The sequence below is a fragment of the Phyllobates terribilis genome, unplaced genomic scaffold, assembly GCF_046119375.1.
Source record: "Phyllobates terribilis strain yellow unplaced genomic scaffold, ASM4611937v1 Scaffold_10__3_contigs__length_209671492, whole genome shotgun sequence".
Taxonomy (NCBI): domain Eukaryota; kingdom Metazoa; phylum Chordata; class Amphibia; order Anura; family Dendrobatidae; genus Phyllobates; species Phyllobates terribilis.
Genome location: NW_027362770.1, coordinates 67,685,346 through 67,708,661, shown reverse-complemented (window position 1 = coordinate 67,708,661; position 23,316 = coordinate 67,685,346). Strand labels below are relative to the sequence as shown.

At 42.0% G+C, this 23,316-nt stretch overlaps 1 protein-coding gene across 3 annotated transcripts in view; it reads left to right on the top strand.

The window, feature by feature from the left end:
• LOC141164392 (A disintegrin and metalloproteinase with thrombospondin motifs 2-like) overlaps positions 1-23,316 on the top strand; it is an 837,082-nt gene that overhangs the window by 362,529 nt on the left and 451,237 nt on the right. For all 3 annotated transcript variants that reach the window (XM_073649565.1, XM_073649564.1, XM_073649563.1), the window contains exon 6: positions 15,230-15,386. In XM_073649565.1, the coding sequence (XP_073505666.1) occupies positions 15,230-15,386 (157 nt within the window). The remainder of the gene's footprint in view (positions 1-15,229; positions 15,387-23,316) is intronic.

Sequence of the window (23,316 nt, the reverse complement as noted above, 5' to 3'; positions counted from 1 at the left end):
TTTTCAAAGCTGAATCGTTCCACCCCACCTGGGCAGACCACCGACGGAAGTGAGAACAATATTTTTCCACATTTCCTGATCCCTGCCTCAAACGTCTCAATTCAGACTGAGCAGATGAGACACGATCAGGATCATCGTACAACAAACCCAAAGCAGAAAAAAAACTATCCACTGATCTAAAGCACGGATCACTAGGTTGGAAAGAGAAGGCCCATCCCTGAGGATCTTTGCGCAAAAGTGACATTATGAAACCTATGCGCTGTGATTCATCACCAGAGGGAGGATCCGGGTCTCAAACGAAAATACAATAAACAAGCATTTTTAAAAGAAAAAAAATCTTGTTGTTCGCCAAAAAATAAATCAGGCAGACGTACCTTTTGGTTCCACAAAATGTGCTCCAGAACAGCTACTCACGTGTTGTTGGAGCTTGGCCACCTCCAGAGAGAGTCCCTGCAAGCGTTGAGCCAAATCTTGAACCGAGACCATGATGGAAAACTGGAGGTCTTTCCTTAGAGAAAATTTTTCTTTTTTTTTTTCTTTTAGGGCTGGACTTACTGTTATGATCTGCTACAGGGACTAAGGAAAGACAGGAGATCTGTCCCTACAATAGAACTAAACTAGATCCCTACGATGTAACGGGGAACCTGATCCTGCGATCAGACCCGCTAAAGTCCTCGGCTAGTCTGTACGAAGACCTATAGATGTGAGGGAGGGATCTCTACAAGAACTAGGGACTGGGATATGTTGGACACCTCCTAGCAGAAATAGTAGCAGTCAAAGATAAACACACAACAAAAAGCATAGAGGTCAGAAGACCTAGCAAAACTAACAGAGAACGGCAACAGAGCACCAAGCTAGCTCAAGAGTAGTAAATACAATGAAGTCCAGCAAGGCCAGGAGGGCGGAGCCGGATTAAATAGGCAAAAATGGTCATGTGACCAGCAAACTAAAAAAACCTAACAGGAGAGTTCTAACATCTGCCACGTCCCACCTACACTTTAGGTCTCATTCATACATCCGTGTTGCACATACGTGTTGTAACTGTTTTTTTGTTTTTTTTTCACGGAAACAGCTCATACCCATTATAATCTATGGGTTGTTCACATGTCTGCATTTTTCACACACCCGTGTCCTTGCAAAACACATGGAGACATGTCTTTTTTTTCGGCAGCATGGAAGTAAAGGGCCAATACAAGTCTATGGGTCCGTGAAAAACACGTACAGCACACAGATGATATCCATGTGCCATCCTTGTGCTATCCTTGTTTAACATTGCGAAATATGGCTTTGTAATTTATTTATTTCTTTATCCATCCGTGAGAAACACTGATGGTAAAAACGGATAGACTGATGACACACTGATGCACAACACTGATGACACCAGTACCATTTCTTCACTTAGGCCACGGCCCCACTATCAGTATTTGGTCAGTATTCAGACAGTATTTTTTCTCAGGAGTGGGAGACAAAACCAGGAGTGTGTGATGAATGCAGAATTGGTGACTTGTTTCTATTATACCTCCATAGGATGCGCCAATTCTGGCACTTAGCCTCGCTCTTCCCACTGCCCTGTAGCGGTGGCAGTGGGGTAATAGGGCTGGGGTTGATGTCAGCTTATAATGCCAGTTGACATCAAGCCCAGGTTAGTAATGGAGAGGCAAGTTAAAAAAAAACACAAACACCCGGAATAAAGTCCTTTAATTGAAATAAACACACATTCCTTTAATGTTCTAAATTAGACACTACTTACCATATCACCAATTCCAGCTGAAGCCAATGTCTTCTGCAATAAAAGTAAAATAATAAACCAACCTCATCCTTACCTTTCCTTGGTTCCCAGGACAGCTTCAGCTCTGCTACATTGACATGACAGGCGGGATCGCAGCAGAAAGCTGCCATCCAGCTTGCCATGCCGCAGACACTGAAGCGCAGGCATGCTTGCGCTCCTCAGTGTCTTGCTGTGACGGCATCCAGATGAGCCGAGTTCATGTCCAATGAACTCAGCTCACCTCATGCACGTCACTGACAGCGTGGGAGAATTCTCCTGTGCATGCGGTGTCGGCAAATGACGATGATGAGATGGCAGGCTGGATGGTAGCAAAACGCTGTCATCCATCTTGTCATCCTTCAGAGATATTGCCTGTGCTCCGCAGTGTCTCTGAAAGATGGCATGCTGGATGGCAGCGTTCTGCTACCGTCCAGCCTGCCATCTCAATGCCGTCCAAGCATGGGAAAATTCTCCTGCTCAAGCGGTGATGTAATTCAAAACTATCTAAAGCCTGGTCATAACAACCCTTTACAATTCATCTTAAATTTCTTATACAGCTCTGATAAATGAAAGCTGCACTGTATTAGGCAGCAAAAAACAGCTTTTTTATCAGAGTCTTGGTAAATCTGTCCCAGCACTTTGTACAGTTTTGGCAGAAGCATATAGAAAAGACAAAGTAGTACATCATGGACTAGAGGACTTAGATATATTTAATTTGAGATATATTAGGTACAGTACCGGTCAAAAGCTTGGACTCACTTCATGCAATGGTTATCCCTGTTTTTTATTGGAATGTGTACATTGTAGATTCAAACTGAAGGCATCAAAACCATGAAGGAAACACATATGGAAACACTGATTAAAGAAACACTTATGAAACAAACTGAAATAGGTGTTACACCTTAGATTCCTCAAAGTACTCCCTTTTAATTCTGATGACAGCTTTGCATATCCTTAGTGTGGTATACATTACAGCCTTCTGATGGAGACATGTGGCGAGGAATACTCTTGACTTATATCTCTCTGCAAGGGAAATATGAGATATAAACAATATTTTAGAATACAGTTAGGTCCATAAATATTTGGACAGTGACACAAGTTTTGCCATGTTAGCTGTTTACCAAATCATATTCAAGATACAGTTATATAATCAATATGGGCTTAAAGTGCAGACTCTCTGCTTTAATTTGAGTGTATTCGCATCCTAATTTGAGTAAGGATGTAGGAACCACATCTCTTTAATATGTAGCTGCCTTGTTTTAAAGGGACCAAAAGTAATTGGACAATTATCTCAAAAGCTCTTTAATGGACTACATGGGCTATTCCCACCTTAATACATCCTCAATTAAGCAGGTAAACAGTCTGGAGCTGATTCCAGGTGTGGCATTTGCATTTGGAAACTGTTGCTGTGAACCCACAACATGCTGTCAAAGGAGCTCTCAATGGAAGAGAAACAGCCCATCATTAAGCTGAAAAAAATCCATAAGAGATAGCAAAATGTTAGGAGTGGCCAAATCAACAGTTTGGTACTTTCTTTAAAAAAAGGAGCTCACTGGTGAGTTTGAGAAATCAGAAAGGTTTGGACGTCCATGAAAGACAACAGTGGTGGATGATAACAGAATCAATGTTGAGCAGAGGGAAGAGGCATTTTACATGACAGGAACATCACTTGGCATTTCCCATTACTGGATGCAACTGGTGAAAAACTTACAAACCCCCAACTTAAACTTTAGTAAGATGGTGTGACCAGCTGGAATTCCTCACTCGCTCCCAACATTGCTTACATTTCTGTCTAATGTTAATATAGTCAACAGAGGGAGGTGGAGTTTAATGTTTTGCTCTGCACAAATACACTTATATAGGGACAGGCTGAGATGCCCTTGAGGAATTTGCCCCACCTCAACATACAAATTGGCAATCCAGGCCCTCAGGTGCCCAGGTGTCTAAGGGTGCTTTCACATTGTGTTTCGACACCCGTGCAGGGGCCCCACCAGGGCTTGCATCCAAACCTCCCGCAAAATGGGATCCATACACATGCGCCGACAGGGCCATAGAATATAATGTTGCCGACAGAGCGAATGTGCGCTCTGCAATGCATCATTTTCAGGTGTATATACCTACTGGAGGTGGACACCTAGGCACAGTCTACTACGTCTGAGTGTCTTCTTCCAGTAGGCGTGCATACCCGAAATGATGCACGGCAGAGCGCACATTCACTTTGTCGACACTATTATAGTCTATGGCCCAATCGGCGCATATGTGCGAAGTTTTTCGGGGAGTTCGGACTTAAGCCCCAATGGGGCCACTGAACGGGTGCCTAAATGCAATGTGAAAGCACCCTAAGCTGTTGTACATTATCTTACAGACAACCTGATTCATTTTAGCTGCAGCTTTTATAGGCAGGCCACAGCACCATTCACAGATAGAAGGGACACCTTTATTCACGTTTTCATCGGCCAACCTCAATCGATCCAATTCAGAATGCTGCGGACTCTTCAACCCACCTACTTCACCATGTTGCGGTTCCAGACTCTTAACTTATTTACTTGAATATCTGTTGCCAGATGTCTGAGCAGGAATAGAAACAGGCTAGCTGATGGCTGTGACTGCAGTCTTGCATTGGAAAAAGTTGAGTTTGGTATGGGTACACTTATCTGTTGACCTTATACTGTGGTTATTGCCAAGCACCTGAGATTTACATAGCAAAAATTGCATGTAGTTTACCACTAAGTACTGTGAAGCTCATAAGAAAACATGATTTTCATTGGTACTTGCTGCAAAACTGCATGAATTAGTAGTAAACCACATGCATTCGTTCTCTGCTCAGTACTTGGCTGCTCGTCTAGTACTGCAGCCCAAAATCTGCTTGTGAACAGACCGTTATGTAGCTCTTGTTTATCACAAACCTCATATTATGGACTGGTAGAACTGAGTCTGACTTGGGATCTGGAGGCTACGTTACGTAACTAGAACACTGACCTGGCCTTTCTGCTAGTTCATTGGAAGCAGGAAATAAATAGGTGCGATGGAAAGATTCATACCTCTTTTGCAGTTTGGACCAGCGCCTGGTTTTGGCTTACAATTACTAAAACTGCTGTTTAAAACCTCTAAAATGTAAGAGGTCTTAGTGGGCGAACAAATATGTCCTAGGATGACAAGATATGTTATCATGAACCAAATATTTTTTTCAAGTTTTCTTTTTAAGTTCTCTTTCATTGTGGCCATCTCCTACAGATGAGAGAGTGTAGATTTCCCTGTAGTGAAGTCAAACCTATGTGATCAATACAATAATCACTGTAGTGTGGAAATGGCTTTCAAGATTCTTTTTCTGTATGATCACAATGTAGAAACAGACCTTTTGTAGCAGCTTCGAACATAGAAACATTCCATCAGGTCTTCAAGCATTCAGGGTTACTTCTGACAATGTCTCCCATCCGCCATTGCACATTAGGTTTACATGCTTTTGTAACCATGGTAGCCCTAGTAACAACATCATCTGACAAAGTAACAAATATATATTTTTTCTTCTGTATGCAATCTACTTACTGAAAGAACTAATTCCTTGGTTACATATTCAGCAATATTTTACAACTATCTCTATACAATATAATGGTATTTCCTACTCTCCCACATACAGTAGTGCTTGAAAGTTTGTGCTTCAAAATTTTCCATATTTCTTCACAAGTTTAATCTAAAACCGAGTTAGACTTTCACACAAGTCCTATTTCTAGACTGTCATGTTTTAAGTGCGGAAAATAATTCAATATAATATGTCTGAGAAGCAAAAGTATATGAACCTTTAGGATTAGCAGACAATTTTTCAGATGAAATTACAGTTATAAGCATTTCAGCTTAAGCAGTTCTTAAACATTTATTGACGTGTGACGACACAGCTTTACTTCTTAATTATGCCAGACAAATTCAGTATGCCAGGAGCTATATGTTTTTGTCTTCATGTTGACTTTTGCATTTGTGTTCTTCTTTGGTTGATTAACCCCTTTACCCCCGAGGGTGGTTTGCACGTTAATGACCAGGCCAATTTTTACAATTCTGACCACTGTCACTTTATGAGGTAATTACTCTGAAAAGCTTCAACGGATCCCCCTGATTCTGAGATCATTTTTTTTCGTGACATATTGTACTTCATGATAGTGGTAAAATTTCTTCGATATTACTTGTGTTTTATTTGTGAAAAAATTGGAAATTTGGCGAAAATTTGAAAATGTCACAATTTTCAAAATTTTAATTTATATTCCATTAAATCAGAGAGATATATCACACAAAATAGTTAATAAATAACATTTCCCACATGTCTACTTTATATCAGCACAATTTTGGAAACAAATTTTTTTTTTATTAGTGTGCTATAAGGGTTAAAAGTTGATCAGCGATTTCTCATTTTTCCAACAAAATTTACAAAACCATTTTTTTAGGGACCACATCACATTTGAAGTGACTTTGAGGGGCCTTTATGACAGAAAATACCCAAAAGTGACACCTTTGTAAAAACTGCACCCCTCAAGGTGCTCAAAACCACATTCAAGAAGTTTATTAACCATTCACGTGCTTCACAGGAATTTTTGGAATGGGGAAGAAAAAAATGAACATTTAACTTTTTTCACAAAAATGTTACTTTAGACCCCAATTTTTTTATTTTTGCAGAGGTAACAGGAAAAAATGGACCCCAAAATTTGTTGTGCAATTTCCCCTGAGCACGCAGATATCCCATACGTGGGAAAAAATCACTGTTTGGGCATATGGCAGGGTTTAGAAGGGAAGGAGCGCCATTTGACAATTTACATTTAACTTTTTTTCACAAAAATGTTACTTTAGACACAATTTTTTTATTTTCACAAGGGTAACAGGAAAAAATGTAGTGCAATTTCTCCTGAGCTCACTGATACCCCATATGTGAGGGAAAACCACTGTTTGGGCGCACTGCAGGGTTCGGAAAGGAAGGAGCGCCATTAGACTTTTTGAATGTAAAATTTGCTTGAATAATTAGCGGACGCCATGTTGCGTTTGGAGAGCCCCTGTTGTGCCTAAACAGTGGAAACCCCCTACAAGTGACACCATTTTGGAAACTAGACCCCTCAGGGAACTTATCTAGTTGTATGGTGAGCACCTTGAACCCCCAGATGCTTCACAGAAGTTTATAACATGAAGCCGTGAAAATAAAATTTTCAAATTTTTCCCACAAAAATGTTTTTCAGCCCCTAGTTTTGCATTTTCATAAGGGTCAGAGGAGAAATTGCACCATGCAACTTGTTTTGCAATCTCTCCTGAGTAAGCCGATACCCCATATGGGGGGGAAACCACTGCTTGGGCATACGGCAGGGTTCGGAAGGGAAGGAGCGCCATTTGTCTTTTTAAATGTAAAATTTGCTTGAATAATTAGCGGATGTGCCCCTGATGTGCCTAAACAGAAGAAAACCCCAACAAGTGACACCATTTTGGAAACTAGACCCCTGAGGGAACTTATCTAGATGTGTGGTGAGCACCCTTAACCCCCTGGTGCTTCACAGAAGTTTAGAACATGAAGCCGTGAAAATAAAAAAATCTAACTTTTTCCACAAAAATGATCTTTTAGCCCTAATTTTTTTAGTTTCAGAAGGGTAAGAGGAGAAAATGGAACCTAAAAACTGTTGTGCAATTTCTCCTGAGTATGCCAATACCCCATATGTGGGGAAAATACACTGTTTTGGTGCACGTCAGGGTTCAGAAGGGAAGGAGCACTGTGTGACTTTTTGAACGCACAATTGGCTGGAATCAAGAGCAGACTCCATGTCGCATTTCGGGAGCCCCTCATGTGCCTAAATAGTGGAAACCCCCCACAATTGACTCCATTTTGGAAACTAGACCCCTCAAGGATTTTATCAAGAGGTATAGTGTACCTCTGGGTTCAAATGTACAACAAAATTTGATAACATTAGGTCATCATAATGAATAAGTTGTCATTAGTCTTGAGCTCAAGTGCTCGCTACTTGAGTTTGCATCAGGTACTCCGGTATGCACCATGTATCACGGGTCTTCGAGTGACATGTTCGAGTCCCCGCCCCGCATGTTTCACGGTTGTTAGACACCCAAAAAAACCATGCGGGGATCGCTCGTGCATGGCAGGCGATCCCAGTAACGTTTTTTTTTACCACAAAGCATATGGGGTAGAGACTCGAGCATGTCACTCGAACACCCGCGATACTCAGTGCATAAACGAGTACCCGATGCAAACTCAAGTAGCGAGCATTTGCGCTCAACACTGGTCGCCATATTGTCATCATTTTTTTTTCTTTACTTTTGAAAAAATCCCAACCCTAACCCTAGCCCCAAACCTAACCCCAACCCTAACCCCAACCCTAACCCAACCCTAGCACAACCCTAACCCTAGCACAACCCTAACCCTAGCCCAACCCTAACCCTAGCCAACGCTAACCCCAACCCTAACCCTAGCACAATCCTAACCCTAGAGTTTATTTTTTTACACCGTTCCTCGTGTGGTATAATTCATTAGACGAATTTATTCTTCGGATCGGTGTGATTACAGCAATACCAGATTCATATCGGGTTTTATGATTGACAGCTGTCACACACTAAAAGACACTTTTTTTTGCAAAAACTAGTTTTTGCATCACCATATTTTGAGAGCTATAACTTTTCCATATTTTGGCCGACAGAGTCATGTGACAGCTTGTTTTTTACGGGACAAGTTGATGTTTTTATTGGTACCATTTTCGGGCATGTGACATTTTTTGATCACTTTCTATTCCGATTTTTTAGAGGCAGAATAAACAAAAACCAGCAATTCAGGAATTTTTTTTTTTTTTTATATGCCGTTCCGCGTGTCATAAAATTGATAATGCAGCGTTATTCTTCTGTTCAGTACGTTTACAATGATACCGCATTTATATAGTTTTTTTATGTTTTGCCGCTTTTACACAATAAAAACTATTTTCTAGAAAAAATAATTTTTTTGTATCGCTTTATTCTGAGAGCTATAACTATTTTATTTTTCGGATGATGGAGCTGTGTGGCGGCTTGTTTTTTGCAGGACAAGATGACGGTACCATTTTTATTTACATTCGTCTTTTTGATCTCGTGTTATTCCATTTTTTGTTTGGCGGTATGATTATAAAGCATAGTTTTTTGCTTCATTTTTATTTATTTTTTTTACCGTGTTCACTAAAGGGGTTAACTAGTGGGACCGTTTTATAGGTCAGGTCGTTCTGGATGCGGCGATACCAAATATGTGTACTTTTATTGGTTTATTTTATTTATTTTTTCATAATAAATACATATTATGGGTTCAATATATTTTTATTTTTGGGGGATTTATTTATTTTTTTTATATTTTTACATTTATTTTTTCATTTTTTTTCACTTTTCTACTTTTTTTTTTACTCTTAAACATTGTCCCACTATGGGACTTTCGCTTTTTGCAGCCTAATCGGCTGCATGGCATAGAAAGCAGCAGCTCCCTTTGTCATGCAGCCTGTCAGCGCTGCACACAGGGAAGACATTACTTTGGTCATGCACTGTGCATGACCAAAGTAACGTCCTGCCTCCTGGTGACCCGGATGTTGTCATGACGACATCAGGTCATTATGACAACATCCGCAGATATCGCTGGACGCCGGCAGGAGAGGTGAATATAACGATCACCTCCCCCCTTGCCACCGCAATGCTGCGATCGACTTCGATCGCAGCATTGCGGGGATTAATGTGCAGGGAGCTGTGCGTCCCGCTCCCTGCACATAGCACCGGGTGTCAGCTGTGAGAATCAGCTGACACCCGGCGGCGATCTCCCCGCACCGCTTGTGGGCGGGCACGATCGCAGCATGCGTAATAGTACGTAGCTGGCCCTATAGGCCCAGGGCACAGCTACATACTATTACTGACAAGGTCAGAAAGGGGTTAACACAGAGTATTGTTTGAATAATCCTGAATGTTGACACTTGAGTTGAGATGTACTGCAACATACTGTATGCAAATCTTGAAAGATAGGGTCATGGAGCAATACTGTTTGATAATATGCTGATTATGTATTATACCTGCCCTGGGAGTTGTTGATTTGCTGAGCAATGGAGGACAATCTGTGCAACTTGATTAAATGCTCAAACAATGAGTCATGATCCCTTACCTTTAACCTGTGAATGAGGGCTGAAAGGACAACTGTGATCTATAAAAAGGGGGTCTCTGCCTCTATTCGGTGTCATTCTACTGCATGTCAGCTTAGGGGACTTCGGCTCCAGCTGGAGGAATACAGATCTGCTCCATTGACCATTTCTGAACCCTCAGAGACGTCTTAAAGAACCCAGGTTGGGACAGTCAGGTCACCTGGCCCCAGACTTCACTGCCCTCGGCTAGTTTTCTAAGCTTGTCGTTACCTTCTCTCTTTGGAGGCCTGCCAAAAACGGGCTGCAGCTGGTGGGTGTAATCGGCCCTGGAAGCCTCGAAATCTCAGCTACTCTATTCTCGACGGGCCAGTTGAAGGGTGAGGACTCTGTAATTTGCACCATCTTGGGTACTTGCTGGGACTATTCTATCTGTTTATTGTCCTTTTTGGGGTTTAATAAAGTATTGCTACACTGTTTTACCCTCACCCTGTGTTGTCTGAGTAGTGTTACGCCTACGGAAGACCCCGGGTCTTCACATACAAGTACATCAAGTTTATGGAAAGACTCAATATTTAAAGGGTTGACTCTTATTTTTCAAGTTTTCCACAATTCACCCTGGCAGCTAGTTATCAGCTTCTGTGCCAAATCCTGACTGATGACAGCCCATTCTTGTCTAATCAGTTCTTGGAGTTTATCACAATTTCTAAGTTTTTGTTTGTCCATCTGCTTTTTTAGGATTGACCACTGGTTCTTAATGGGATTGAGATGTGGGGATTTTCCTGAACACGGACCCAAAATTTCAATAATTTGTGCACCCAGCCACTTAGTTGTCACGTTTGCCTTTTTCCTTGTGACATGATTCTCCATTATGTTGGAAAAAACATTGTTCATCATCAAATTTCTCCTGGATCGTTGGGGTAAAATTCTCTTGGAGGATGTTTAGATATCATTCTTTAGTCATTGCATTGTTTTTGGGCAAAGTTGTGAGTGAGTCCACTCCCTTGGATGAAAAGCAACTCCACACATGAATGGTCTCAGGATGCTTTACTATTGGCATGACACTGGACTTAAGGTAGTACTCACCTTCTCTTCTCCAGACAATAATTCTTCTGAATATCTCAAAAGTCTGAAGATGGCTTGATCAGAGAAAATAACTTTACTCTAGTCCTCTGCAGTCTAATCCCTGTATTATTCCTACAGAATGTCAGTCTGTCCCTGATGTTTTTTGGTGGAGATAAGTGGCTTCTTTGCTTCCCTTCTTGACTCCAGGCAAGCCTCTAAGCGCCTTCACCTCATTGTGCCTGTAGATGCACTGTCACCTGCCTGCTGCCGTTACTGAGTAAACTCTGCACTAGTGTTGAAATTATGCCATATCTGAATCTTCTTTAGAAGGCGGTCCAAACACTGGTTGAACCTTCTTGGGTGCCCTTGAAGTTTTCTTCATCGCAATTGACCTTCTCTCTTTAAAGTTCATGATCTGATAAATGGTTGATTAAGGGGCAATTGTACAGGCAGCAATGTCTTTGCCTTTAAAGCCCTTTTGATGCAAAGTCATGATGACTGCACGTTTCTTTTAACCATGGTTAGTAGAAGCAGAAGCCACTTTTTTAAGCAACCAGTTTGCTGTTAGAATTCAATCAGCATAACAGAGTTATATAAGCTGCTATGGCCTTATTAACACTTTCTCCAGAGTTAAGGAGAAGATCACTAAAATTATATAAGTAGGTTATTGTGTGGGAGGGCTGAAATTAATAGGAAATTGGGTTTTTGTGATTGTTCATATTCATGGCAAGGAATAACTGCACTATTTGCAGTTTATCTGATCACTCTTCATAAAAATCTACAGTTATTGCAAACTGGCACTAAAAAAACTGAAGCAGGAAAGTATGTGAAAACCAAAATTTGTGTCAGTCTCAAAACTTTTTTCCATGACTGTATGTATGGCTGACCTGCTAGAGTGGTTTTATATGTTAGAAAAAAGAACTCTAACAGCTCAATAGTTAATGAGGACCTCACCCGACGAACAAGCATTTTGCTTATAGGTTGAGTGATTACCGACCTGTTTAGATGGATCAATAGTTCCTCTCAATGTTTGTTCCCATATTATTAACCTTTCTAAATTGGCCATAACTCCTATGCAATACATTTATTGCTACCTCTTATCCAGTATCCAATATATCTGTTACTCACCTTGTCCAGTTTCAGTGCTATTTCCCCACGGCTCCTCCTCCTGCTACAGTATAATCAGACATCATCCATCATGTCCAGAGGCCTCCTCTTCTGGTTGTAGAGCATAGCCCTGCTTCTAAGGCAGTCCTTGTCTGTAGATTGTCAGGGACAGCCTATTTAGATAGCAATCATTTTACCATAGTTGCCTACTAATAAGAGTTGATTCAATCAGTAAATATTAAAATTCCACAAATCATGTAAATTTTACAGGGACTTATGATTCACTGGAAAGTTATTATATGTGAATTGAATGTTCCTTATTAGAGAGGCTCCAGGGCATAACAAACATATAATGCCCCGTCTCATGCTGCACATAACACATCTGCATCTCTGGCTGCTATGGGCATAAAAGGGGACAAACTTATGATGTGACCCCCTTGCTCCCCTGACCTCAACCCCATTGAGAACCTCTGGAGCATCATCAAAAGGAGTGTCTATGATGGCGGGAGGCAGTTCACATCTAAGCAACAGCTCTGGGAGGGTATTCTGTCCTCATGCAAAACAATTGAAGCAGAAACCATCCAAAACCTGACAAATTCAATGGACGAGAGAGTTCAGAAGCTCCTTTCGAACAAGCGGTCCTATGTGCAAATGTAACATCACCTAGAATAAAGTTTTGAGTTGAAAACTGTTTGATTTCAGTTTGTAATAACCTGCTAATGATTATAATTTCAAAAATGAACATTTTTTTGTTCTTTATTAAAATGAAAAGGTTGAAAACTCTGCTGTGCATAATAATTTGGAACATGTATTTTGAGTGCAGTTTGAGTGTTTTATTATTTTAAAAATATACTGTTATCATAGGCAGTTTGTACAAAAACCTTTCAATTGTACTCTAATAGTTATTTGACTGGAAAATTACAATGACTGCAATTCATATAGGGAATTTGGGAAAATCTGAGAAAATATTATTTGCATAATAATTTGGAACACAGTGTAATTGTATTTGTGCAGAGCAGATCATTAACTCCACCTCCCTCAGAAGCATGTATTGGCATTAGACTAAAGAGCAAGCAGGTGAGTAAGGGACTCCAGCTGGCCATATCCCCTTACCAGTGTTTACGTATTGGGTTTGCCAGCAGAGGAGAAAGAAGAAGATGGAAAGAATGAGTAGAGCAAGAGGGATAGATAGTAAGAAAACAAGGAAGGGAGTAGAGCGCAGAGGCAGCTGTATAGGAAGGGACAAGAGGATGGAGCAGAATGAAAAAACCAAACAGTGCAGAGGAGGGTGAAGGAAAGAGATCTGAAACTGAAAGCATAGGGGGTCTCATCTCAGCCAGAGAGCAGATACTGATCCCAAGTTACTAATATACGAATGTGGGAAAGTTTTCTTATAGTTCATCTAATGTGAGTGATGCGTGTGTGACATGTATCTAATAAGTGACGTGTTTGTAACATTTATCTAATGCTTGATTAATGCGTTTGTAACATGTACTGTATCTAATGTATGAGTGACGTGGGGATGGGTGAGGGGTAAATCAGGAAAATAATTCCTTTTTTGATGCTTATATGAGCTGCATAAATTGGAAATGGAAGTTTTAATCCAACGCACAGTACAAGGAATTGTCAAGTGGTCGCCAAAATGCGGATTTTTTGTAATTTTCTTCTGCGCAGATTTAGCAAAATGGCATCTGCTGGCCTCCATTTTACTAAACCATAAAAGGTCCATCAAAAGATTAAAAGGCTAACTTCTCTGGCTCCTCTGTTCCACAGTCACCTGTCCGGTCATTGGAGCTTCTTCTAATCTCTGTCGCTGAATGCTAAATGCCTGCGCCACTTCACGATAAACTGAGACGTTCCTGCATGAGATCACGGCGCATGTTGTTACATCAGGACATTGTGACCTTACATGAACTTGCACAGGAACGTCTGGGGCTTCATCAGAGCCAGAAGTCCCCACCTAGCATGAAGAGGCCCAGGGATTCAGCACTTTTAGCGGTTATATGAAAATGCGATGAGTACCGGACAGGTGACTGTGAGGAGTGGAGGGGTGATAATAAGGATTTTAAAAAAAAAAAATATTACATCCTATTTACATTCAATTTGCAGAGAATAACTTTTCTGCAAATCGAATTTACCAAGGAAATCCATTTGCACAGGCGAGTTTGAATTCTCCCTAATCCACTAATACGGCTTTTATTTTACTTCTTGTCTTTTGGGTGAAAAGCAGTGCGGCCAAGCAAAGCAAGATTTGCCCAAGCATGCACTTCCTGCTGCAGTATGTAGGAGGCAATATTTTTATGAACTTCTGGGTGCGCTATGGCTGGTTTTCAGTCCAAGTCTGGTCCTACATGAGGGTCTTCATGCAGTAGTGAAGAATGAAAATCAGGGGCTCACCAGTCTGAGGCACTTCAATTTAGCCAGTGGCAGATTTTTGCTTAGGGAATCCCCATTTCTGGTGCATGGTGAGAATCTTAAACAAGCTAAGTTACATTATTAAAATGACTAGTAACATGATCGATTTTCCTTGCAATATCTTACTCTTTCATATATACCTTAAAATTGTTTATGAATTTTATTATTTTTAGATAATACTAATAATAATAATAACAAGCAACAAAACATAGCAAAAAGAGAGTACAGAATGTAATACTTTTTTGTTTGTATGTAAAGTTGCATTGTGTTCTGAATTCTTTTATGTCAAGCTTGCATTGTAATCAGAATATAGAGCTTGATCTAGCATACGGGATACAATATACTTCACACCTTATTGTAGATCCATACAAAACGACTTGAGAGAAGAACTTTCACAAATTTCCTACTCCTACTGCATCCATTATCATTTCATTGCATCCAGAAAACAAAGAGCCACCGCCTATTTATGTTACCAGCAGCCAACAAAGAATGTGGACACTGATCACATCAGATTGTGTCGCTCAGTGACAGACCCCGCTTATATTTGATTGTCACTTGATGCTGCCCCTGAGGAAATTATCATCATATGATGTTCATGGGATTAGAAGTATACATGAAGAATGCTGGCTACGTCACTAAACACCTTGGGGTTACCGGTCTTATGATGTTTTCTTGTACTTTGACATCATCATCATATAGAATTGTAAAATGTCCTTATTCGTATACAACTCTAATGCTTATATGGTTTTTAATTTTGATTTTCTAGTCTTCAAGTTTAATTGAAATTGGAAACCCCTCTATAAGTTTGGAAAATGTATGTCGTTGGGCATACCTACAACAAAAGCCAGATACAGAACATGCAGAATACCATGATCATGCAATATTTCTTACAAGACAAGAGTTTGGTCCCTCTGGAATGCAAGGTAAAAAGTGTGTTTGTTTCAGTTAATTATAGAGGGTGGTGTTCCTGACCAATAAAAACTGCTGACTACGAAAAAATGCAATAATATTGATATAAAGACAAAAATAATGCTAATTAATTGTTCACAGTATCTGCCGGCCCTTCATGGCAATTTTTTTAAAGGTGCTCCTCACCATGGCTAATTTTTATGACTGCAAGGATTACAGTTTAGATATTGACATAGTTTTCTGCAGTTTTTACCTCTATATGCTATATATTTACTTTTTGGTTGCCCCTGAGCTAGTGGGCAGACACTAGCTGGTATGATATCTTCCATGCACAACAGACAGACATGAGGCATTTCTGCTCTCCTGTCTCTATAGCACATGCTTAGATGCAGCAGCTGCATGAAGGACGTTATATAGCAGTACTGAGCAGTGTATCTGTGAATACAGCTCTGGGGTGAAGTAAAGCATTCACTAGACTCCACTCTCCATAGGCTTCAATTGGCAGTTGAAGTCTAATTTCTGTAAAACACATGTGGGGTCAAAATAGATGAATTCCCTGAGTTTTGTATTTTGTGAAATAGGATCATATTTTGAGGTTTTCTCCTGTTTAGGAACCTTAAGGACTGTTCAAATGGCAATCTGACAGGAGTAACATTTCTGGCTAGATGTATTCCACTGGTGAGATGCACCAAATTCATTAAGTGGTTTGTGTTATTCACTATGCAGAGAGACCCAGCAAGACTGGCACCAAACCAGCAAAGGCGCAGCCACAGACTAGTGTTGAGCCACCCCCGTAGTGTTCAGGTTCGGTTCGGTTCGTCGAACACCGGGATGTTCGAGGAACTGTTCGTCGAACTGTTCGTCGAACACCTTAGAACACCGTCGAACACTGTTAAAACCAATGGCAGGCAAACAAAAACACATAGAAACACATAGAAAACACCTTCAAAGGTGTCCAAAAGCTGACAAACTGCTCAGAAGACGCTTTCTTTAAAAAAGCCGGCCGGCAATTCAGCAGCGGCATACACCGGTACCCGACAATTTAGACAAGAAGGAATAGAGCCTCACACATAGATTAGATAGAAACATGTCAGTCACATATATATGAAGTACAGTGACAGTGTTGCTTACTGTACTTGTCATTTAGTGTAAAGGATTTATTAAAAAATATAATAGTGTTTTCATGCACTGTCTCTTTAAAAAAGCCGGCCGGCAATTCAGCATCTGTACCCGACAATTTATAACAGACAGAATAGAGCTTCACACATAGATTAGATAGATAGAAACATGTCAGTCACATATATATGAAGTACAGTGACAATGTTGCTTACTGTACTTGTCATTTAGTGTAAAGGATTTATTAAAAAAAATAATAGTGTTTTCATGCACCGTCTCTTTAAAAAAGCCGGCCGGCAATTCAGCATCTGTACCCGACAATTTATAACAGACAGAATAGAGCTTCACACATAGATTAGATAGATAGAAAAATGTCAGTCACATATATATGAAGTACAGTGATAGTGTTGGTTACTGTACTTGTCATTTAGTATTAAAATAAAGGATTTATTATTAAAAAAAATTGGCGTGGGGTTCCCCTTAATTTTAGTCTCTAGCGGAGGTTAAGCAGACAGCTGGGGCAGATGTTTGAAGCCTGGGAAGGGGGTAATACCCACGGAGCTTCCCAGGCTACTAATATGAGCCCCCAGCTGAATACATAGCCTTTACTAGCTATTAAAATGGGGGACCCCCCCCAAAAAATTACGTGGGGTCCCCCCTAATTTAATAGCTAGCAAAGGCTAGGCAGACAGCTGGGGGCTGATATTAATAGCCCAGGAAGGGAGCCATGAATATTGGCCCCCTCCCAGGCTAGAAACACCAGCCGTCAGCCGCCCCAGAAATGGCGCATTCATAGGATGCGCCAATTCTGGCACTTAGCCTCGCTCTTCCACGCTGCCCTGTAGCGGTGGCAGGGGGTAATAGGGCTGGGGTTGATGTCAGCTTATAATGCCAGCTGACATCAAGCCCAGGTTAGTAATGGAGAGGCGTCTATAAGACACCCCCATTACTAACCCCATAGTGAAAGTTAAAAGAAAACACAAACACCCAGAATAAAGTCCTTTAATTGAAATAAAGACACAATCCTTTATTGTTCTAAATTAAACCATACTTACCATCATGCCCATTCCAGCTGAAGCCAACGATCTCCTGCAATAAAAGAAAAATAATAAAGCAACATCATCCTTACCTTTCCATGGTTCCCACGACAGCTTCAGCTCTGCTACATCGAGATGACAGGCTGGACCGCAGCAGAACGCTGCCATCCAGCCTGTCATCCCGCAGACACTGAGAAGCGCAGGCATGCTTGCGCTCTGCAGTGTCTGGCTGTGACGGCATAAAGATGAGACGAGTTCATGTCCAATGAACTCGGCGCACCTCATGCACGTCACTGACAGCGTGGGAAAATTCTCACGCTGAAGCGCTGAGTGCAGGAGAATTCTCCCACGCTGTCAGTGACGTGCATAAGGTGAGCTCATGTCCAATGAACTCAGCTCACCTCCTGCACGTCACTGACAGCGTGGGAGAATTCTCCTGCACTCAGCGCTTCAGCGTGAGAATTCTCCCACGCTGAAGCGCTGAGTGCAGGAGAATTTTCCCACGCTGTCAGTGATGTGCATAAGGTGAGCTCATGTCCAATGAACTCAGCTCACCTCCTGCACGTCACTGACAGCGTGGGAGAATTCTCCTGCACTCATCGCTTCAGTATGAGAATTCTCCCACGCTGAAGCGCTGAGTGCAGGAGAATTTTCCCACGCTGTCAGTGACGTGCATGAGGTGAGCCGAGTTCATTGGACATTAACTCGGCTCATCTGGATGCCCTCACAGAGAGACACTGTGGAGCGCAAGCAAGCCTGCGCTTCTCAGTGTCTGCGGGATGACAGGCTGGATGGCAGCGTTCTGCTGCGGTCCAGCCTGTCATCTCGATGTAGCAGAGCTGAAGCTGTCATGGGAACCATGGAAAGGTAAGGATGATGTTGCTTTATTATTTTTCTTTTATTTCAGGAGATCGTTGGCTTCAGCTGGAATGGGCGTGACGGTAAGTATGGTTTAATTTAGAACAATAAAGAATTGTGTGTTTATTTCAATTAAAGGACTTTTTTCTGGGTGTTGTGTTTTTTTTAAATACTTTACTAGAAATTCATGGTGGTCATATCTAATATTGGCGTGACCCCATGAATTTTGGGCTTAGGGCCAGCTGATAATGCCAAGCTGGCCCTAACCCCTTTATTACCCAGTGAGCCACCGCATCAGGGCCCTGGATGAGTTGGGTACAGCGCCAGAAGATGGCGCTTCTATGAACGCGCCATTTTCCGGGGTGGCTGCGGACTGCAATTTGCAGCGGGGGTGGCCCAGAAAGCTTGGGCCTCCCTGCGCTGCGGATTCCAGCCCCCAGCTGCCTAGTTGTACCTGGCTGGACACAAAAACAGGGCGAAGCCCCACGTCAATTTTCTTTAAATTATTTCATGAAATAATTAAGAAAAAAAGGGCTTCCCTATATTGTTGTGTCCGGCCAGGTACAAATAGGCAGCTGGTGGTTGGGGGCAGCCCGTTCCTGCCTGCTGCACCTGACTGGACACAAATATAGTGCGAAGCCCCACGTCAATTTTTTTTTAATTATTTCATGAATTTCCTGAAATAATTTAAAAAAATTGAAGTGGGGCTTCGCTCTATATTTGTGTCCAGCCAGGTACAGCAGGCAGGAATGGGCTGCCCCCAACCACCAGCTGCCTATTTGTACCTGGCCGGACACAACAATATAGGGAAGGCCTTTTTTTCTTAATTATTTCATGAATTTCATGAAATAATTAAAAAAAAAATACGTGGGGCTTCGCCCTATTTTTGTGTCCAGCCAGGTACAACTAGGCAGCTGGGGGCTGGAATCTGCAGCGCAGGGAGGCCCAAGCTTTCTGGGCCCCCCCCGCTGCAAATTGCAGTCCGCAGCCACCCCGGAAAATGGCGCGTTCATAGAAGCGCCATCTTCTGGCGCTGTACCCAACTCATCCAGGGCCCTGGTGCGGTGGCTCACTGGGTAATAAAGGGGTTAGGGCCAGCTTGGTATTATCAGCTGGCCCCAAGCCCAAAATTCATGGGGTCACGCCAGTATTAGACATGACCGCCATGAATTTCTAGTAAAGTATTTAAAAAAAACACAACACCCAGAATAAAGTCCTTTAATTGAAATAAACACACAATTCTTTATTGTTCTAAATTAAACTATACTTACCATCACGCCCATTCCAGCTGAAGCCAACGATCTCCTGCAATAAAAGAAAAATAATAAACCAACCTCATCCTTACCTTTCCATGGTTCCCACGACAGCTTCAGCTCTGCTACATCGAGATGACAGGCTGGACCGCAGCAGAACGCTGCCATCCAGCCTGTCATCCCGCGGACACTGAGAAGCGCAGGCATGCTTGCGCTCCTCAGTGTCTCGCTGTGACGGCATCCAGATGAGCCGAGGTCATGTCCAATGAACTCGGCTCACCTCATGCACGTCACTGACAGCGTGGGAAAATTCTCACGCTGAAGTGCTGAGTGCAGGAGAATTCTCCCACGCTGTCAGTGACGTACATGAGGTGAGCTCATGTCCAATGAACTCAGCTCACCTCATGCACCTCACTGACAGCGTGGGAAAATTCTCCTGCACTCAGCGCTTCAGCGTGAGAATTCTCCCACGCTGTAAGTGACGTGCATGAGGTGAGCCGAGTTCATTGGACATGACCTCGGCTCATCTTTATGCCGTCACAGAGAGACAATGTGGAGCGCAAGCAAGCCTGCTCTTCTCAGTGTCTGCGGGATGACAGGCTGGATGGCGGCGTTCTGCTGCGGTCCAGCCTGTCATCTCGATGTAGCAGAGCTGAAGCTGTCGTGGGAACCATGGAAAGGTAAGGATGAGGTTGCTTTATTATTTTATTTTTATTACAGGAGATCGTTGGCTTCAGCTGGAATGGGCGTGACGGTAAGTATGGTTTAATTTAGAACAATAAAGAATTGTGTCTTTATTTCAATTAAAGGACTTTATTCTGGGTGTTTGTGTTTTTTTTAACTTTGACTATGAGGTTAGTAATGGGGGTGTCTTATAGACGCCTCTCCATTACTAACCTGGGCTTGATGTCAGCTGGCATTATAAGCTGACATCAACCCCAGCCCTATTACCCCCTGCCACCGCACCAGGGCAGCGTGGAAGAGCGAGGCTAAGTGCCAGAATTGGCGCATCCTATGAATGCGCCATTTCTGGGGCGGCTGACGGCTGGTGTTTCTAGCCTGGGAGGGGGCCAATATTCATGGCTCCCTTCCTGGGCTATTAATATCAGCCCCCAGCTGTCTGCCTAGCCTTTGCTAGCTATTAAATTAGGGGGGACCCCACGTCATTTTTTTGGGGGGGTCCCCCATTTTAATAGCTAGTAAAGGCTATGTATTCAGCTGGGGGCTCATATTAGTAGCCTGGGAAGCTCCTTGGGTATTACCCCCTTCCCAGGCTTCAAACATCTGCCCCAGCTGTCTGCTTAACCTCCGCTAGAGCCTAAAATTAAGTGGAACCCCACGCCAATTTTTTTTAATAATAAATCCTTTATTTTAATACTAAATGACAAGTACAGTAACCAACACTATCACTGTACTTCATATATATGTGACTGACATGTTTCTATCTATCTAATCTATGTGTGAAGCTCTATTCTGTCTGTTATAAATTGTCGGGTACAGATGCTGAATTGCCGGCCGGCTTTCTTAAAGAGACGGTGCATGAAAACACTATTATTTTTTTTAATAAATCCTTTACACTAAATGACAAGTACAGTAAGCAACACTGTCACTGTACTTCATATATATGTGACTGACATGTTTCTATCTATCTAATCTATGTGTGATTCTCTATTCCTTCTATTCTAAATTGTTGGGTACAGATGCTGAATTGCCGGCCGGCTTTTTTAAAGAGACGGTGCATGAAAACACTATTATTTTTTTTGATAAATCCTTTACGCTAAATGACAAGTACAGTAAGCAGCACTTTCACTGTACTTCGTATATATGTGGCTGACATGTTTATATCTATCTAATCTACGTGTGAAGCTCTATTCTTTCGGTTCTAAATTGTCGGGTACCGGTGTATGCCGCTGCTGAATTGCCGGCTTTTCATGTTTCACTGTTGGCACTGTTCCCATCGATTTGGGCAATCACTGTAATGCCACAACCACCATGGCTGTGGCATTACAGTGAGTGGCAGACAATCCCTGCATGATTGGTGCTCTAAATAGCACCAGACATGCAGGACACGCTTTTGGTGCACGAACAGTTATCGAACATAACCTCGAACAGCCGAATTTTTTGCAAATCGTTCGGGTTCGTCGAACAACTCGAACACCGCCCAAAACAGCTCGAATTTGAGATTGGCGAACAGTTCTAGTCGAACACCGCTCATCTCTACCACAGACACTCTTGGCGCGAGCTGCCCAGCTAGGTGAGCCCTTGAAGGCTGGGAATACTCTTTACCTCTTTACCCAGCTCCCAGTAAATGGAAGGGGGACTTTGGCAACTGGGGAACACAGTGTCCCATCTTCCTCGGGCAGAGAAATCAGTAGCAGACACGACATGCCGCGTCCTCTCACATCCTACAACTCCAGAACGCGTTGCTCCATAAGATTGGGACGGTTTCCCTGCATGCATGGTAGCTCCTCCTCCAGGGTCAGGACAATGGCGGCACCTGTGACCAGAGTAGCGTAGTTTCGGACCTGATCCATTCCCAGGTGGGAGCACAGAACCACAATTCCCCAGGTTGCAGCTCTTAATTAATTTCTTAATCCCTAATTAAGAACGGCGTATGAAACGTGAGTTTTTATGAATCGGGTCCAATGTGTCATGTAAAAACAGAATCACTGAGATTGGAAGAAGAATTCCAAAGTTATTCAAAATGAAGTGACACATCTCAGATTAGAACAATGGGGTTATGTCAAGAAGGTGAAAAAATGCTTTGCCAGTTAGGCTACCTTCCCACGACAAGTATTTGGTGAGATTTTCAGGTTGTATATTTACTGCAGCATTTCTGCACCAATTAGCTAAATTATGTTGTTTTTTTCATTGCGTTTTGAGTGCTTTTATTTTTTTACCACTTTTTTTGTGCGTTTTATCAGCTGCATTTTTGACCCCTTTTCTTATGTCATGTTTTAAATAAAACAGCTTTGTTTTGGATACTTCCTGGTATTGGCTTTGATAAAACTCTATTGATAAATGTATGTATGGAATACATGCGTTTCTAATGTTTCCACAGTGGAAACGCAATAAAAATGCATATGCATTTTTTACTTGCAGATTTTCTTTATCCCATACGGCAAAATCAACCCATAAAACTCAGCACACCCACAAGAGAAATTGACTTGTGGATTTCAAACACGCACCACAGGTCAGTTTATGCTGTGTTAAAAAAAAATTTAATTAAAGCACAGTGGGCTTGAGATTTTTCTCATCCATATTGCTGAAACAGTAAGATGCTGCATTTTTTATGCAACCAAAACACCAAAAGCTCATCCTAGGAACTTAGCCAAAGGGGTTAACTACATATTGTGTCTTAGGACTCATGCAGACATCCGTGCAAATTGGTCCAAGCACAGACCGCAAAGCACAGACTAGATGCAGCTCTTCTGACCTGAGCGTGACAGACTCATATATGAAGACAGGTATGGAGAGCCGCAGCTAGTCTGTGCATAGCGGTCTGTGCTTGGACCAATTTGCACGGACGTCTGCATGAGTCCTTAAAGCCATGTTCACACGTTCAGTATTTGGTCAGTATTTTACATCAGAGGAAAAGTGTAATAGAAACACGTCACCACTTCTGTATTTATCACCCGCTCCTGATTGTGGCTTATAAATAGTGATGTAAAATACTGACC